The 14390-nt window shown below is 41.9% G+C and overlaps 2 protein-coding genes across 3 annotated transcripts in view; both read right to left on the bottom strand.

Moving 5' to 3' along the window:
- The window catches only part of LOC117192219 (SR-related and CTD-associated factor 4-like), a 180150-nt gene that overhangs the window by 124526 nt on the left and 41234 nt on the right, over positions 1 to 14390 (bottom strand). The window lies entirely within an intron of this gene.
- Positions 13878 to 14328, bottom strand: LOC117192226 (nuclear pore complex protein Nup133-like). The gene is made up of 2 exons (XM_033396897.1): positions 14276 to 14328; positions 13878 to 14216 (listed from the first exon to the last, which is right to left on the bottom strand). Exons 1-2 carry the CDS (start codon positions 14312 to 14314, stop codon positions 13893 to 13895), a joined length of 363 nt encoding a protein of 120 aa, XP_033252788.1. The 5' UTR covers positions 14315 to 14328; the 3' UTR covers positions 13878 to 13892.

The following is a 14390-nucleotide window of genomic DNA, read 5'->3' as shown; positions in this document are numbered from 1 at the left end:
GATGCATATTGTCACAGAGTAATTCGTAATCGTTATTTAAAGTGGAGGATGTAAGTGAACGAACCCTGTACAGGAATTCGTCGACGTGCATAGCGTCTTTGGATCCGTCAAACTTTAGTCGCCAACTGGCTAAGATATTAGCGGCCTTCCCAGGAGCTATTGCCCTGTTAGAGACATTTGGATGTGGTAATCCCCTTTCCCTTCCATTTTCTGAAGACAACGAGTTTCCTGTTATATTAGGCTCGTGATTTTGCCTTGTCGCTTGCACAGGCGTGCTATCTGAAGCTATAGTCATCCTACCTAATAGTCCGCGTAGGTTTTCTTCGATCAAATTCTTAACGAATGAACTTAGCTCCACCATTATATCTTTCTGCTCACCTTTTATCAGGGCTTGTATAACCTCAATGGTTCTTTCCGGCATATCTCCTTCGCCCGACCTATGGCTGATACTGCCCAAAGAACTATCCCGAAATTGTTGAGACTGCAACCTAGTATGCATCCCTCTGCGCGATGTAGTTCCCCGTCCCTGTTTAGGCCTAGCCCCTCTTGACTTTTGATGTCCTCTCTCTGAAGCGTTTGACTCCGGGTTGGATCCCCCTTCTAACGGCACTATACCCGAACCCATGCCGGGTGGTAATTCGGCTGCTAGAGTATTCTCATCAAACGAAAGCTCCTCCGGATTCAACTCCGCCCTACATACGGGGAAATTTCTGTTATTTTTCACGAATTCTTTCATGCAAGTATCATGATACCGGTGCCCACAAGACGCAGTACATATTAGTTGACTTCTTCTTATAGCTTCTTGACATATACCACAGATCTGGGCGTCCACGTCACCCGACGCCTTGCCCCCTGGGGTTCGTTGTACTGGTGACATGTTAAGGTAACCCAGTAATACGAGTTCTGATCACTAAATGTGGAAATCCCTAATTATAGGACTAAAGCTTCAATAAATTCTACAAAATTTTCCTAAATACCCAATATTTGTCCTTTTCGAGCTTGACTCCGTCCGATATACGCTTTCTCTTGTCGCCGGAATATAACCTCAATGAAATCTAAATTGGTCTATGGTATGTTTATGTGGTCAATAACCTTGGCAATGGCTAATTTCCAAATCTATATCTAGAAAATTAGACTTCCGAAAGCCATCGATACTCTTCCTTCATAAACTCTTTTTGGGTTATCCTATTATAATTTGGCCGACCTATCCGCCTTTGTGAATAGCTGTCGTATATTCGCAAATTAATTCTGGTAACAAAAAAAAAAAAATATCAAGTTCCATCCCTTGCTACCTGGCGGATTCTATTTGGTTCGTGGGATCTTTCCTACTCTCCTATCTGCTATACGAACACATTCGCAAAGATGTTTTAGGTACACTTGATTTAATGTTCAAAAGGAACTCTACAAAAGAAATCAAAAAGAAAAGAATGTGAATTTTAACTAACTGTTTAACCGACTACCGACAAATAGTCAGGCTATATTCCGTCGCTCTTGGGGAACTCAGATGACTTTGACCCCTTCTCTACCCTCCCTACCTTTGTATGCCGTTTAATCGACAGCATAACCCTAATCGAGCGCATCTCTATTTGATCATCGGACTTCCTCAGGCTCTACTCAGGACAAAAACGAAAGGTTTAATGTTCCATTATTATCTACTAATTATTATTTAATAATTCAAAATTTAAGGGTTCGGACTTCATGGTTTTCCAGATAAGTATAAGCTTAGCATAAAGTAATTAAATAAAGAAGGAGGAAATAGTAGCAAGTTATACCTAGTTATATGTGTATATGTATATAGGACTTATGTGTAGAGAATATGGCGTAAAAGAAATTAAATTGGAAAGAAGAGAAAAATATGATAATTATATAACTAGAAGGCAAACGTGAAAGAAAAATTAGTAGCCGATCCGCTTTAAATTATGGCACGGATATGGTTGTTTTATATACCGGAATAGAAGTTTTATAAGACAGATGATATATATTTCTAAAATACTCGAGAACTCCGTTTAAGGAAGTTTCGTAACTCACTCATACTTTATACGAATTATCCGGCGTGTCCGTTGAGCTCAAGGGGCGAAAAGGGAGAAAGGAAGGGAGAAAAATTATGAATATACAGGTCTTCACTTCTAATTCGGATGAAACACCGATTTTCTTTACATTTCCATACCCGTACGACGACGATTTGCCACTCAACGGCTGATCTTAAAAAAAATGTGGTTTTCATTTGCGCTAATTTCTAATTATGGGTAATTATATACATTATTGGTTTTTTTTCTTTTTAAATCTATACAATACAAAAATATTTAGGGCGCTCACTGGCATTCGCCTGTGGTGAATATATCGCCGTACGAATATGTTGTATCCCAAAGCGGGTTAGAAAAGCCTGAAAGGCTCCAGAAACGAATTGAGATCCGTTATCTGTTAATATCACCTCGGGGACTCCAAATGTACAGAACAAATAATTTTCGAGGTAATCGCACACCCGATTGGAAGTAAACACCCTAAGGGGGCATAGGAAATGAAATTTTGTGAAGTGATCTACGATAATAAGTAAACCAATATGCCCTTTCTTGGATCGGGGATATGGACCCAGCAAATCCATATAAAGCTTTTGAAACGGACGATCAGACACCATTGGTTTTCCCATGGGTGGTTTCAACACGGTGTTCGGGTTTTTGGTGTGACAACACACTTCACAATGAGTTACATACTCACGTATTTGCTTGTTCATTTTTGGCCAAAACAAATATCTTTTAATCTTTTCGATGGTTTTCCCTACTCCACTGTGAGCGGCATTGGGCGGATCATGGGCCCGCGAGATTACACCTTGGGTGAGTTCCCTAGGAATCCACAATTTCCAAGATAGATTATCTACACCATTATTTCCCTGATCAGGTTCGGTTCTTTTGTAGACAAAATCATTGAGAATCTTCAAGTCTGGTAATTTGTCTTGCTTAGCGCGAATATTATCAATTAAGGTCATATATTCTGGTGATTTAAATTCTGCGGCAGATAGATCAACTATCGGACCCTGCTCTTCCATTTCAGAAACAGTAATTTCCTCTTTACGCGATAGGGCATCCGCTACCACGTTTAGTGAGCCCTTCCGGTGCGTTATCTCAAAAGAGAATCCCTGTAGTTTTATGGCCCATCGAGCTAATCTACCAGACAACTCCTTCTGACGCCTAAGCCATTGTAATGAGGCATGATCGGTTATCACCTCGTGAAAAAGGGTTATGGTTGTCTTTACAGAAGTTTTCATGCTTGCGAACTTCTTCTCTCAGGCCAGTTCGATCGCTGATTTTGAGATGCAAGAGTTCATATCTGAGGGCCGTTTTTGCGTTACGTTTTAAAATGTCTACTAACTTATTTTCACTAACCTCGTGTGAGAGCCTGGACACTAATTCTTCGACGGCCGTCTGGTAATCGTCAAACGATTCACCCTCTCTCTGACGGCGTTTTCTAATCAACTCCCACAAGTCGAAATCATCTTTAGCATCATCGAATCGTTGTCTAAATGAGGCAGAAAAAGTTTGCCAAGAAAACTGTGGGTTCTTTCTATGGAAGTTCCAAAACCAATCGCTGGCTTTAGACGAGAAAAGCAGATGCATATTGTCACAGAGTAATTCGTAATCGTTATTTAAAGTGGAGGATGTAAGTGAACGAACCCTGTACAGGAATTCGTCGACGTGCATAGCGTCTTTGGATCCGTCAAACTTTAGTCGCCAACTGGCTAAGATATTAGCGGCCTTCCCAGGAGCTATTGCCCTGTTAGAGACATTTGGATGTGGTAATCCCCTTTCCCTTCCATTTTCTGAAGACAACGAGTTTCCTGTTATATTAGGCTCGTGATTTTGCCTTGTCGCTTGCACAGGCGTGCTGTCTGAAGCTATAGTCATCCTACCTAATAGTCCGCGTAGGTTTTCTTCGATCAAATTCTTAACGAATGAACTTAGCTCCACCATTATATCTTTCTGCTCACCTTTTATCAGGGCTTGTATAACCTCAATGGTTCTTTCCGGCATATCTCCTTCGCCCGACCTATGGCTGATACTGCCCAAAGAACTATCCCGAAATTGTTGAGACTGCAACCTAGTATGCATCCCTCTGCGCGATGTAGTTCCCCGTCCCTGTTTAGGCCTAGCCCCTCTTGACTTTTGATGTCCTCTCTCTGAAGCGTTTGACTCCGGGTTGGATCCCCCTTCTAACGGCACTATACCCGAACCCATGCCGGGTGGTAATTCGGCTGCTAGAGTATTCTCATCAAACGAAAGCTCCTCCGGATTCAACTCCGCCCTACATACGGGGAAATTTCTGTTATTTTTCACGAATTCTTTCATGCAAGTATCATGATACCGGTGCCCACAAGACGCAGTACATATTAGTTGACTTCTTCTTATAGCTTCTTGACATATACCACAGATCTGGGCGTCCACGTCACCCGACGCCTTGCCCCCTGGGGTTCGTTGTACTGGTGACATGTTAAGGTAACCCAGTAATACGAGTTTTGATCACTAAATGTGGAAATCCCTAATTATAGGACTAAAGCTTCAATAAATTCTACAAAATTTTCCTAAATACCCAATATTTGTCCTTTTCGAGCTTGACTCCGTCCGATATACGCTTTCTCTTGTCGCCGGAATATAACCTCAATGAAATCTAAATTGGTCTATGGTATGTTTATGTGGTCAATAACCTTGGCAATGGCTAATTTCCAAATCTATATCTAGAAAATTAGACTTCCGAAAGCCATCGATACTCTTCCTTCATAAACTCTTTTTGGGTTATCCTATTATAATTTGGCCGACCTATCCGCCTTTGTGAATAGCTGTCGTATATTCGCAAATTAATTCTGGTAACAAAAAAAAAAAAATATCAAGTTCCATCCCTTGCTACCTGGCGGATTCTATTTGGTTCGTGGGATCTTTCCTACTCTCCTATCTGCTATACGAACACATTCGCAAAGATGTTTTAGGTACACTTGATTTAATGTTCAAAAGGAACTCTACAAAAGAAATCAAAAAGAAAAGAATGTGAATTTTAACTAACTGTTTAACCGACTACCGACAAATAGTCAGGCTATATTCCGTCGCTCTTGGGGAACTCAGATGAATTTGACCCCTTCTCTACCCTCCCTACCTTTGTATGCCGTTTAATCGACAGCATAACCCTAATCGAGCGCATCTCTATTTGATCATCGGACTTCCTCAGGCTCTACTCAGGACAAAAACGAAAGGTTTAATGTTCCATTATTATCTACTAATTATTATTTAATAATTCAAAATTTAAGGGTTCGGACTTCATGGTTTTCCAGATAAGTATAAACTTAGCATAAAGTAATTAAATAAAGAAGGAGGAATTAGTAGCAAGTTATACCTAGTTATATGTGTATATGTATATAGGACTTATGTGTAGAGAATATGGCGTAAAAGAAATTAAATTGGAAAGAAGAGAAAAATATGATAATTATATAACTAGAAGGCAAACGTGAAAGAAAAATTAGTAGCCGATCCGCTTTAAATTATGGCACGGATATGGTTGTTTTATATACCGGAATAGAAGTTTTATAAGACAGATGATACATATTTCGAAAATACTCGACAACTCCGTTTAAGGAAGTTTCGTAACTCACTCATACTTTATACGAATTATCCGGCGTGTCCGTTGAGCTCAAGGGGCGAAAAGGGAGAAAGGAAGGGAGAAAAATTATGAATATACAGGTCTTCACTTCTAATTCGGATGAAACACCGATTTTCTTTACATTTCCATACCCGTACGACGACGATTTGCCACTCAACGGCTGATCTTAAAAAAAATGTCGTTTTCATTTGCGCTAATTTCTAATTATGGGTAATTATATAAATTATTGGTTTTTTTTCTTTTTAAATCTATACAATACAAAAATATTTAGTGCGTAGCCTAATCTTTAATAAATGGAAAATCTCATGACGAGACTCAAAACTAATACTTTGGTACATTTTCACACGACGACTATTAAACGGCAGTGTGGATCGCCGCAGAATAATGTTTTATTTTCACAGTTTGAGAGCCACTCCACACATTGCGAAGATTACAAGTTGGATGCAAAGCCACCGGTCTTTAAGGAGAAGACCGAGTTTCCATTGAAAATGGCCTTGAAACGACGGATATCATTGCAATATTTGGAGAATCACATGGTGTACCGTCTTAATAAGCGACTGAAGGAAGTTCTCTCAGAGGTTAAATCTATCGTCCGTTTCGCAGTTGATGATCAGCCCCAGCCCCTGGCAGTGGATACGTGCGATGCTTCTGAAAGAAATCTCGAACATACAGCTGAGGTTGGATCAAACGCCCTTGTCCCCATTGCTGACGGGCAAGAGGAGCGCCCACTTGCAACAACTTTCGTACAGAAAGTTATTAACCTAGTTTCACGGCTGATCGGTTCTCATATTTATACATGTCTCCTGGTGCTGTTCCTGATCGTTATTGTCTTGTTCTTTTACAAGGATGAAATCTGGGGGCCCAGCACTGCTGAGGGACGCTACCAGGCCAAGATGCAGAATTCGGGTCCGGGACTTAAAATCTTGATCTTTCTACTGCATCAATTCGATGAAAATTTTTTCTAAATGATAGCGACTTTCAGTTGGTTTGGCCATATATATATATTTGAATAATAAAATGCGAAGAACTACATGCGAAAGCCTTAGCCGCGCGCTTAATTCATAAGCGAGAAGGGTGACGAGTGCGGCATATTAGTTTCTCCGAATTCGCAACAAAACCATTCTTCTCGTCTTACTCCAAAATGTACTTCAGCTCAAGTATGCCTCCACATAACTTCGGGTTTCACTCTAGTATATCTTCGGACGGCTCTTTCTGGTTTATTTGGTTGTAGTTATCGTTGGTTTATGTAGATGCTGGTTCCTGGGAAATCCGAGGTCTTTCCCAGATCTGCTAAGAAATCGATGGACTTTGATGACCTCGTTCTTGGAGGTGTCGAACGTAGTAAGATTTCCAGCCCTATGATACGAGACTGTTAAAGCTGTGTCACTATTGTAAGGTCCAAATACCTTTTATTTTTCTTAATCCAAAAGGAATAATGTAGTCCACCAGAACTTCAATTTACTTGGCACGTGTTTGATTGCACAACGTTTTCAAATTCACTTGTATATATATATTTGTATAAAAAGACACATCCGAATTCGCACAGCTTCACTATAGCAATGATCTAGCCAGAAGTTCTATTACTTGCATTACACATAGCTTCCACGACTAACGGAGTAATCGTATGATTTCTAGTAAAGCTTTAAAACATAACTCCCACAAATCCACGCTGCTTCTCTAAATTAGACATTAAGCTCTTCAATGGAAGCTTTAACTACTGCTCTCTTGTAATTGATCTCTTATCTTGTTTTTGTAAAGAGCAGAGTTAATGTTAAACGCGAGGGCCGTACTTCCCAAGCTCTTCTCTGGAGTTTTAGAGTCACAACTGGCCACTACACCCGTGAGCATAAGCGGGCTGCTCGCATTGTTGCTCTCACTCTCTCTGGATTGCCTATACTCTCCCTCTCTGTGGACTTTTCTTTTGTGTCTCTGCTTTGGTGAGTTTACTGCTCGTTTTCTGCACTTCGTTGGATCATCTGCTTTGAATTATTGCCGCTGCAGCTGATTGTCTGGCTCGCTCTGCTGTCTGCTCTCCTACTTTACCTGCTATCTCACTCCGTTCTTCTTTTATTCGTGCACAGTGATTCTACTACTGTCCATAATGGCAATTGTTTGCAGTGCAAAGAAATGTGAATTCGGTGGTGTTATCATTGGTGATTCATTTCTTAGCTGCTGGCTGTGCGACAATTTTGCCCACATAAAATGTGCTGGTGGTGGAAATTTTGGCCGGCTGAATGATCTGAATGATCTGAATGGTCATGTCTGGCTTGTCGGGAGATTGAGGCCGAAATGCGCACATTTATGAGACAGACTCGAACTGGATTTCTGGATGTCTGGAAACAATTTGTGGCTCCCAACGAGAAATTTCTTGCCCTTGAATCACAGTTTCTTGGGCTCAAACTCTTGAGCGAATCGCCTAGACGGAAAATTCCGCATATTGTTACCAATCTCTTGCAACCTAATCCGATTGGTACGCCTGCCTCCCACCTTCATCCATCGGAAGCATTTCCGTGTAGTCATGCCACGCCGTTGTCTGTAAATCCGCCAACGGTGGCTCCGGAGTTCTTTACACCGAGCAATGTGCTTCCTTCGAGCACCCAACTCCCCAACAGCATCAATCCCATCCCTGCAGTTTCTGTGGCCGTCACTTCTGACGCGTTGAGTGCTCCTAGTGCGGGTGTGCTGGTTGCTGACGACGTCTTCCCAATTCCTGCTCCAATTCCTGCTCCAATTCCTACTCCAATTCCTGCTACAGCCATTGCTGCCAATTCCTCTGCCCTTGTACCGAGATCTCTTTTAGGAGTGGCTCCACCATCTCGATCTCGCTCGGGACTTCAACTTAAAGCAGTGGTCCCTCGGAAAGCAATATTTGTTTCTCGTCTTATTCCTGAGGCTATAACGGAGGATGTTAAACAACATCTTGCCGCTAAACTTAGCACTTCGCCTGTTGATATAGTTGTGACTAAATTTACATTTAAACATAAGCGCAACATATCATCCTTTAAAATTCTTCTCCCTGATTCTTTACTATCCTGTTCTCTAGAATCGTCAATATGGCCTGAGCATACAATTGTGCATGAGTTCCTTCTCAAAGATTCGAACTCGAATCCAAGAATTACCGAACATGCTCCAAAAAACTGATGTACTATTTTTCCATGCACTATCAGAACGTTCGCAGTTTGCTGGGAAAATTGCGTCAAATTCATACTAATAGCGCGTCCTTTGATTTCGATGCCATCGCGTTTACCGAAACCTGGCTTAACTCCTCTGTCAATGATCACGAAATTTTCATTGATAGTTACACTATTTATAGAATGGACCGCCCATCTTTTGCAGGTGGGGTTCTGATTGCAGTTAAATCTGTTTTCTCATCTGAGTTATTCCCATTCAATAACATTCATGGAATTGAATTTGTTGCAGTCAAAGTTCGTGTTGGCTCCGCATTTTTCTATTTAACCTGCTCTTACATTCCTCCCAGGTCTGATGCTGAGCTTTACTTACACCACCTTTCAGCAATTAATAATGTTGTTTCTACATTAGGGTGCAATGATCGAATTATTGTCATGGGGGACTTTAACCTCCCATTTCTTTCTTGGCTGCCTTGTAATGACGCTAACCTGTTGTTTCCCAATTGCCATAATGACTTTATCAATGGGCTAACGGATATTTCCCTTGTCCAAATTAATGCCGTTAAAAACATTAGGGACAGACTTCTTGACCTCGTTTTTGTTAACGATGGTTCTCTTGCTACTGTAACTAGAGCAAGCCCAATATCTCTCCCTGAAGATCCTTACCATCCAACTTTGTTGATATCACTGGAGTGTACACAATCTGGAGGTGCTGACAGTTCCATGGCTCCTTGTCACATAAAGTGTTTTCGCAAAACAAACTTTATTGATTTAGATCTACATCTCTCGCGTGTTGATTGGTCGTTTCTTTATTCATTACCGAACATAGATGCAACTGTTAACTCGTTTTATAGTTCTATTTACTCCGCCCTTAATACGTTTGTTCCAGATATCACTGTTCCTGTATCGTCCAAGCCTCCCTGGTTCTCCAAGTATTTGTCATACTTAAAAAATAACAAATCCCGGCTCTATAAAAAGTACCAGAAGTCGGGCTCCACGTTGGCCTTAGCTCTATACTCCTCCGCTCGCTATCTGTTCCTTGCCGTCAATAGTCAGTGTTATAATCATTACCTTTCACAATGTAGTAGTAACTTTCGTAGTGATCCTAAAAAATTCTATTCGTTCGTTAATTCTAAGCGCAAGTCAAACGTTTTTCCTCCGTCCCTTCATTACCAGAACAAAACAGAAGCTTCTGCTGTTGGTATTGCAAATTTATTCGCTAACTTTTTCCAAACAACGTACTCGTCTCATATTTACAACGCATCCACTCCGTATCCGTACCAGCTACCTCAACCTAACAGCATTTTTCTGCCCTTTTTCGAGGAAAGCGTTGTTCTGGAAGGTTTGTCATCTATGGACATATCGTTTTCTGCGGTTCCAGATAAGGTACCAAGTTGCATCTTAAAACACTGTGCCCAGTCCCTTTGCAAACCCTTGACCTTTCTCTTCAACCTCTCCTTGGAACAGTCTTGTCTCCCAGTAATTTGGAATGAGTCCTACATCATTCCGCTTCACAAAAAAGGTTCAAGATCAAACATTGAAAACTATCGTGGTATCGCAAAGCTTTCCGCCATCCCGAAGCTTCTTGAGTTCCTGGTCACCCGGCAACTGCAACATCTTTGTTGCAGCTTGATATCTCCGTCGCAACACGGTTTTTTCAGACATCGTTCAACATCGACTAACCTTCTTGAGTTTTCTAACCTAATCCACCGGGGTTTTCAAATTGGTTTGTAGACGGATGTAGTTTTTACGGACTTCAGCAAGGCATTCGATTCTGTGAACCATGCTCTGCTTATTCAAAAGCTCTCTTTATTAGGGTTCCCAACGAATCTTCTAGATTGGATTTTGTCCTATCTCTCTAACCGTACTCAACGTGTTTTGTTTTCTAACGTGTTGTCAAATACTGTTAATGTTACTTCAGGTGTGCCACAGGGAAGTCATCTGGGCCCGCTTCTGTTTATTTTATTTGTGAACGACCTTCCTCAAGTTATAACATACTCTACTACACTAATGTATGCTGATGATGTCAAAATCTGTCTTTCTTACTCTGATTGGTATTGGAGTATTGTTCTTGTGTGTGGAGCCCGCAGTATAAAGAGCAGCAGGCTGTTATTGAATCCGTGCAAAAGCAATTTTTAATTTTTGCCCTTCGGAACTTTAACTGGGACTCGGGTAGAATCTTGCCACCCTACCGGTCTAGGCTAAATCTTATCGACCTGCCGTCGTTGCACCATCGCAGAATATGCAATGGCGTAATGTTCGTGCACAAGCTCCTTCTTGGGACTGTTGACTCCCAAACTCTCTTGGGTCAGATTGACTTGGCCGTTCCATCCAGACCTACCCGTACTTTTAGGCCTATCCGTCTACCCATATGTAGGTCTAATTATGCTGATCATGAACCATTTAGGGTTTTATGCCATAATTATAACTCCCTCTGTCAAACCCTATCCCCTGAACTGTCTCTTAAACTAATTGCATGCAATATTTATAATCATTTAAATTTAGCTAACTTTTAACTTATCTTTTTCCGCCTTTAATCTAAGTACCATTATTAACAGATAATTTGTTAATTTAATAAAAAAAAAAAATAAATAAATAAGATCCGCAGTTTACATAGTGAGGGAAGGTGTTAGTGTGTTGTTGGAATTCAATACTCAGAGCTGCAAGGTTAATGCCCCAAAAAAATAAAGAGGGCGAGCGGAGCCAAAGGTGATGCGCGCATAGGCAGAGAGTGAAAGCGGGGGAGAGAGAGAACACTCAAGCAGCAAAGGCAGAGCCCAATAGGAGAGCGAGCGAGCTATAAAAACGCTCGCCAGCAACGGAGCCGAAGGGGGCTGGCGATAAGCCGGGAGAAGTAACATAAGTTAACATAAGAGTAAGCATAATAGTACCGAGCAGCAGAACAGCTATTTAAGTTTACATAGATATACATAAAAAAGAAATGCAGAAATGAAGAACAGCAGTGAGGGAGCATAGAGTAGGAAAAGAAGGGCAAGAGGAAGAGTGAATATGAAACTAAAACAAATCCATAAATAGACGAGGGGGAACGTTGTGAGTTGCTGCGGAGACCGCAACTCTACAGTTATACCCGATACTAAGTCAGTATGGCTCTCCTCCGGCAGACGCCGCTAATATTAAACGACACGACAAGGAGTGCGTGCGAGAGAGACAGAAAATCAGTCTGAGCGTGACGTCGGGTGCTGCGTAGCCACTGCAAATTGATTTGTTCCTATTGGCTATAAAAATGATCTGATCTGATCCAGATTCAGCAATCTGATAGATATGGTCATTATCTATGATTCTGCGTTTTTAGTTTTCTCGAATGTGCAATATTGTGGATGCAACAGATTTTCGTCCTTTGTGTGGGCGGAAGGGGGTGGGGTGAAATTCTGAGATACACGTTTTATAGTAAGATCTAACAGGAGTGCGGATACCAAATTTGGTAATGTTACTCTAGCCTTAATAGTCTCTGAGATTTTTGAATATCCCCAGATTTTCGTCCTTTGCGGGGGCGGAAGGGGGTGTGGCGAAATTTTGAAACAAACTCGTCTCGGTCCGATATATTAGGAGTGTGGATACCAAATTTGGTTGCTCTAGCTTTTGTAGTCTCTGAGATCTAGGCGCTAATGTTTTACTCTAAGCAAAGCCGCCTATGCTACGTGTGTGTTAGAGAGAGACAGGGCCAGAAAAAATGAAATTGTTTTCTTGATGCTGGCTATAATAATAATACGATCCAATACAGATTCCGCAGTCTTAAAGATATGGTCATTCTCTACAATTCTACGTTTTTGGTTTTCTCATATCTTTAAAATTGTGGATGCCACAGATTTTCGTCCTTTGTGGGGGCGGAAGTGGGCGGGGCGAAGTTTTGAAATATTTTTGTAGCAGTGACATATCACAGAAGTCTGGGTCCAAAACATCGTTGCTCTAGCTCTTATAGTCTTTGAGCACTAGGCGCTGAAGGGGACGGACAGACGGACGGACGGACAGACGGACAGACAGACAGGGCTCAATCGACTCGGCTATTGATGCTGATCAAGAATATATAAACTTTATGGGGTCGGAAACGATTCCTTCTGGACGTTACACACATCCACTTTTACCACAAATCTAATATACCCCAATACTCATTTTGAGTATCGGGTATAAAAATAGCAATAAGAAGAGCAGTAATAATCACCTTCTCCCAAACGCCGCTGGCATGAAGAAATGAGACAAAGTGATCGAAGGCAAGGGTTTTGTCACGCAGCTGATTGATGATTTGCATAGAGCGTGAGCTCCCCAACGCATGACGATTGCCATCGTGATCGCCCAGAGCCTCTTCCCAGCGTGGATCGGCGATTGGAAGATCCTCGGCCAAGTCCTCCGCTATTGTGATGACAATTCTAATGGAAATGGAAGTATCTGATAGCTTATAGTATTTTAGTTAAAATTCAAGTATTCATACCTATCCAACTTGTAGGCATCCAAGGGAGCACCACATTGATCGGGCTCATTGACAGTGCGCAGAAGCTCCCCGATAATTGTCTTCACCATGTTGTTATTACGCTTCAGGTGGTACACGAAGGCAGCTTTTAACTGGCCCACTTCGTCACTTAGATCGCTGTATAGTTCATCCGGATCCAGTTCGAACATGTGCAGATTGTTGCTGCTGCCAGTTACTGCGGTCAGTGTAGACTGATAGGGTGCACTGAAACTACCGAGCATAGCTGGTGCAAACAGATCTGGTGTATTGCAGGTGCTCATATTATGCAGCTCGTTGGCATCAAAGTCGCCGGGTGTGATTGAAACCAGTGTGTGCGGCTAAAGAACAGCGGCAGTCGACTGCAGACGGCAGCAAATAGGATTCGATCGTCGTGCAAATGAAATTCAATCTTCTCCGCCTCAAGTTCGACTGTGGGTACGGCGTTTGCCAAGAGCAACGGATAGACCACCTTTGGGGTGTAGAGGTAGATGTGGCTGCTCCCTATTATGAAGCGAAGGCTGACGCAATCCTCTTTAGTCTTGGCGTTGTAGAATTTATTCAACTTAAGGGGTGTGAATGACTCCAAAAGTATGCTGTTCGCTTGGACACTGGACACAGCTAGAAATAGTATTAAGTATTGTTCATGTTGAATGACAAATTCAATACTTACCAACGGCATAGCACATCTGTGGAGCGTGGGCAGCGTTAACAGCTCCAGCCAATATGTAAGCCTTGTCATCTACGATATGAAAGTCCAGCAGATGCAACTCGATTTCCACATTGTCCGCGGGAGTACGGAGATTCCAGAACTTTTGCTTAAACTCTTCGCGAATCCGGCGCACCACCTCTTCATCCTCGTGGAGTAAATGTTCTGTATTCCCTTTGTTTGACAAACTCCAGCGCTGGATCGAACGATACGAGAGCACAGCCACCACGGTTTCACCTTCAGGAGAATTTCTCTCGCAGCACATGCCAACCAAGAGCTGGAAAATATATTTTATATTATTTGAGGAACCTTTTTAGATGGAAATGCAAGCCCCACCGGATCCTTGTCGCTGCCCGTGTTCATTTCAATAAGCATTGACGAAAATTTCTTGCCAAAGCCACCAAGCCAACTGGTGGGCGGCTTTATGGTCTTGTGCTCCTCGGCTTGTGCT

Source organism: Drosophila miranda (genome assembly GCF_003369915.1).
Source record: "Drosophila miranda strain MSH22 chromosome Y unlocalized genomic scaffold, D.miranda_PacBio2.1 Contig_Y2_pilon, whole genome shotgun sequence".
Lineage (NCBI taxonomy): Eukaryota > Metazoa > Arthropoda > Insecta > Diptera > Drosophilidae > Drosophila > Drosophila miranda.
This window is presented reverse-complemented; position numbering and strand designations above follow the sequence as displayed.

Coding starts and splice junctions, on each gene's coding strand:
- LOC117192226 (XM_033396897.1), bottom strand. CDS start 14,314: ATGCTTATTGAAATGAACACGGGCAGCGACAAGGATCCG. Junction 14,217..14,275: donor CGGGCAGCGACAAGGATCCG/GTGGGGCTTGCA, acceptor TATATTTTCCAG/CTCTTGGTTGGCATGTGCTG.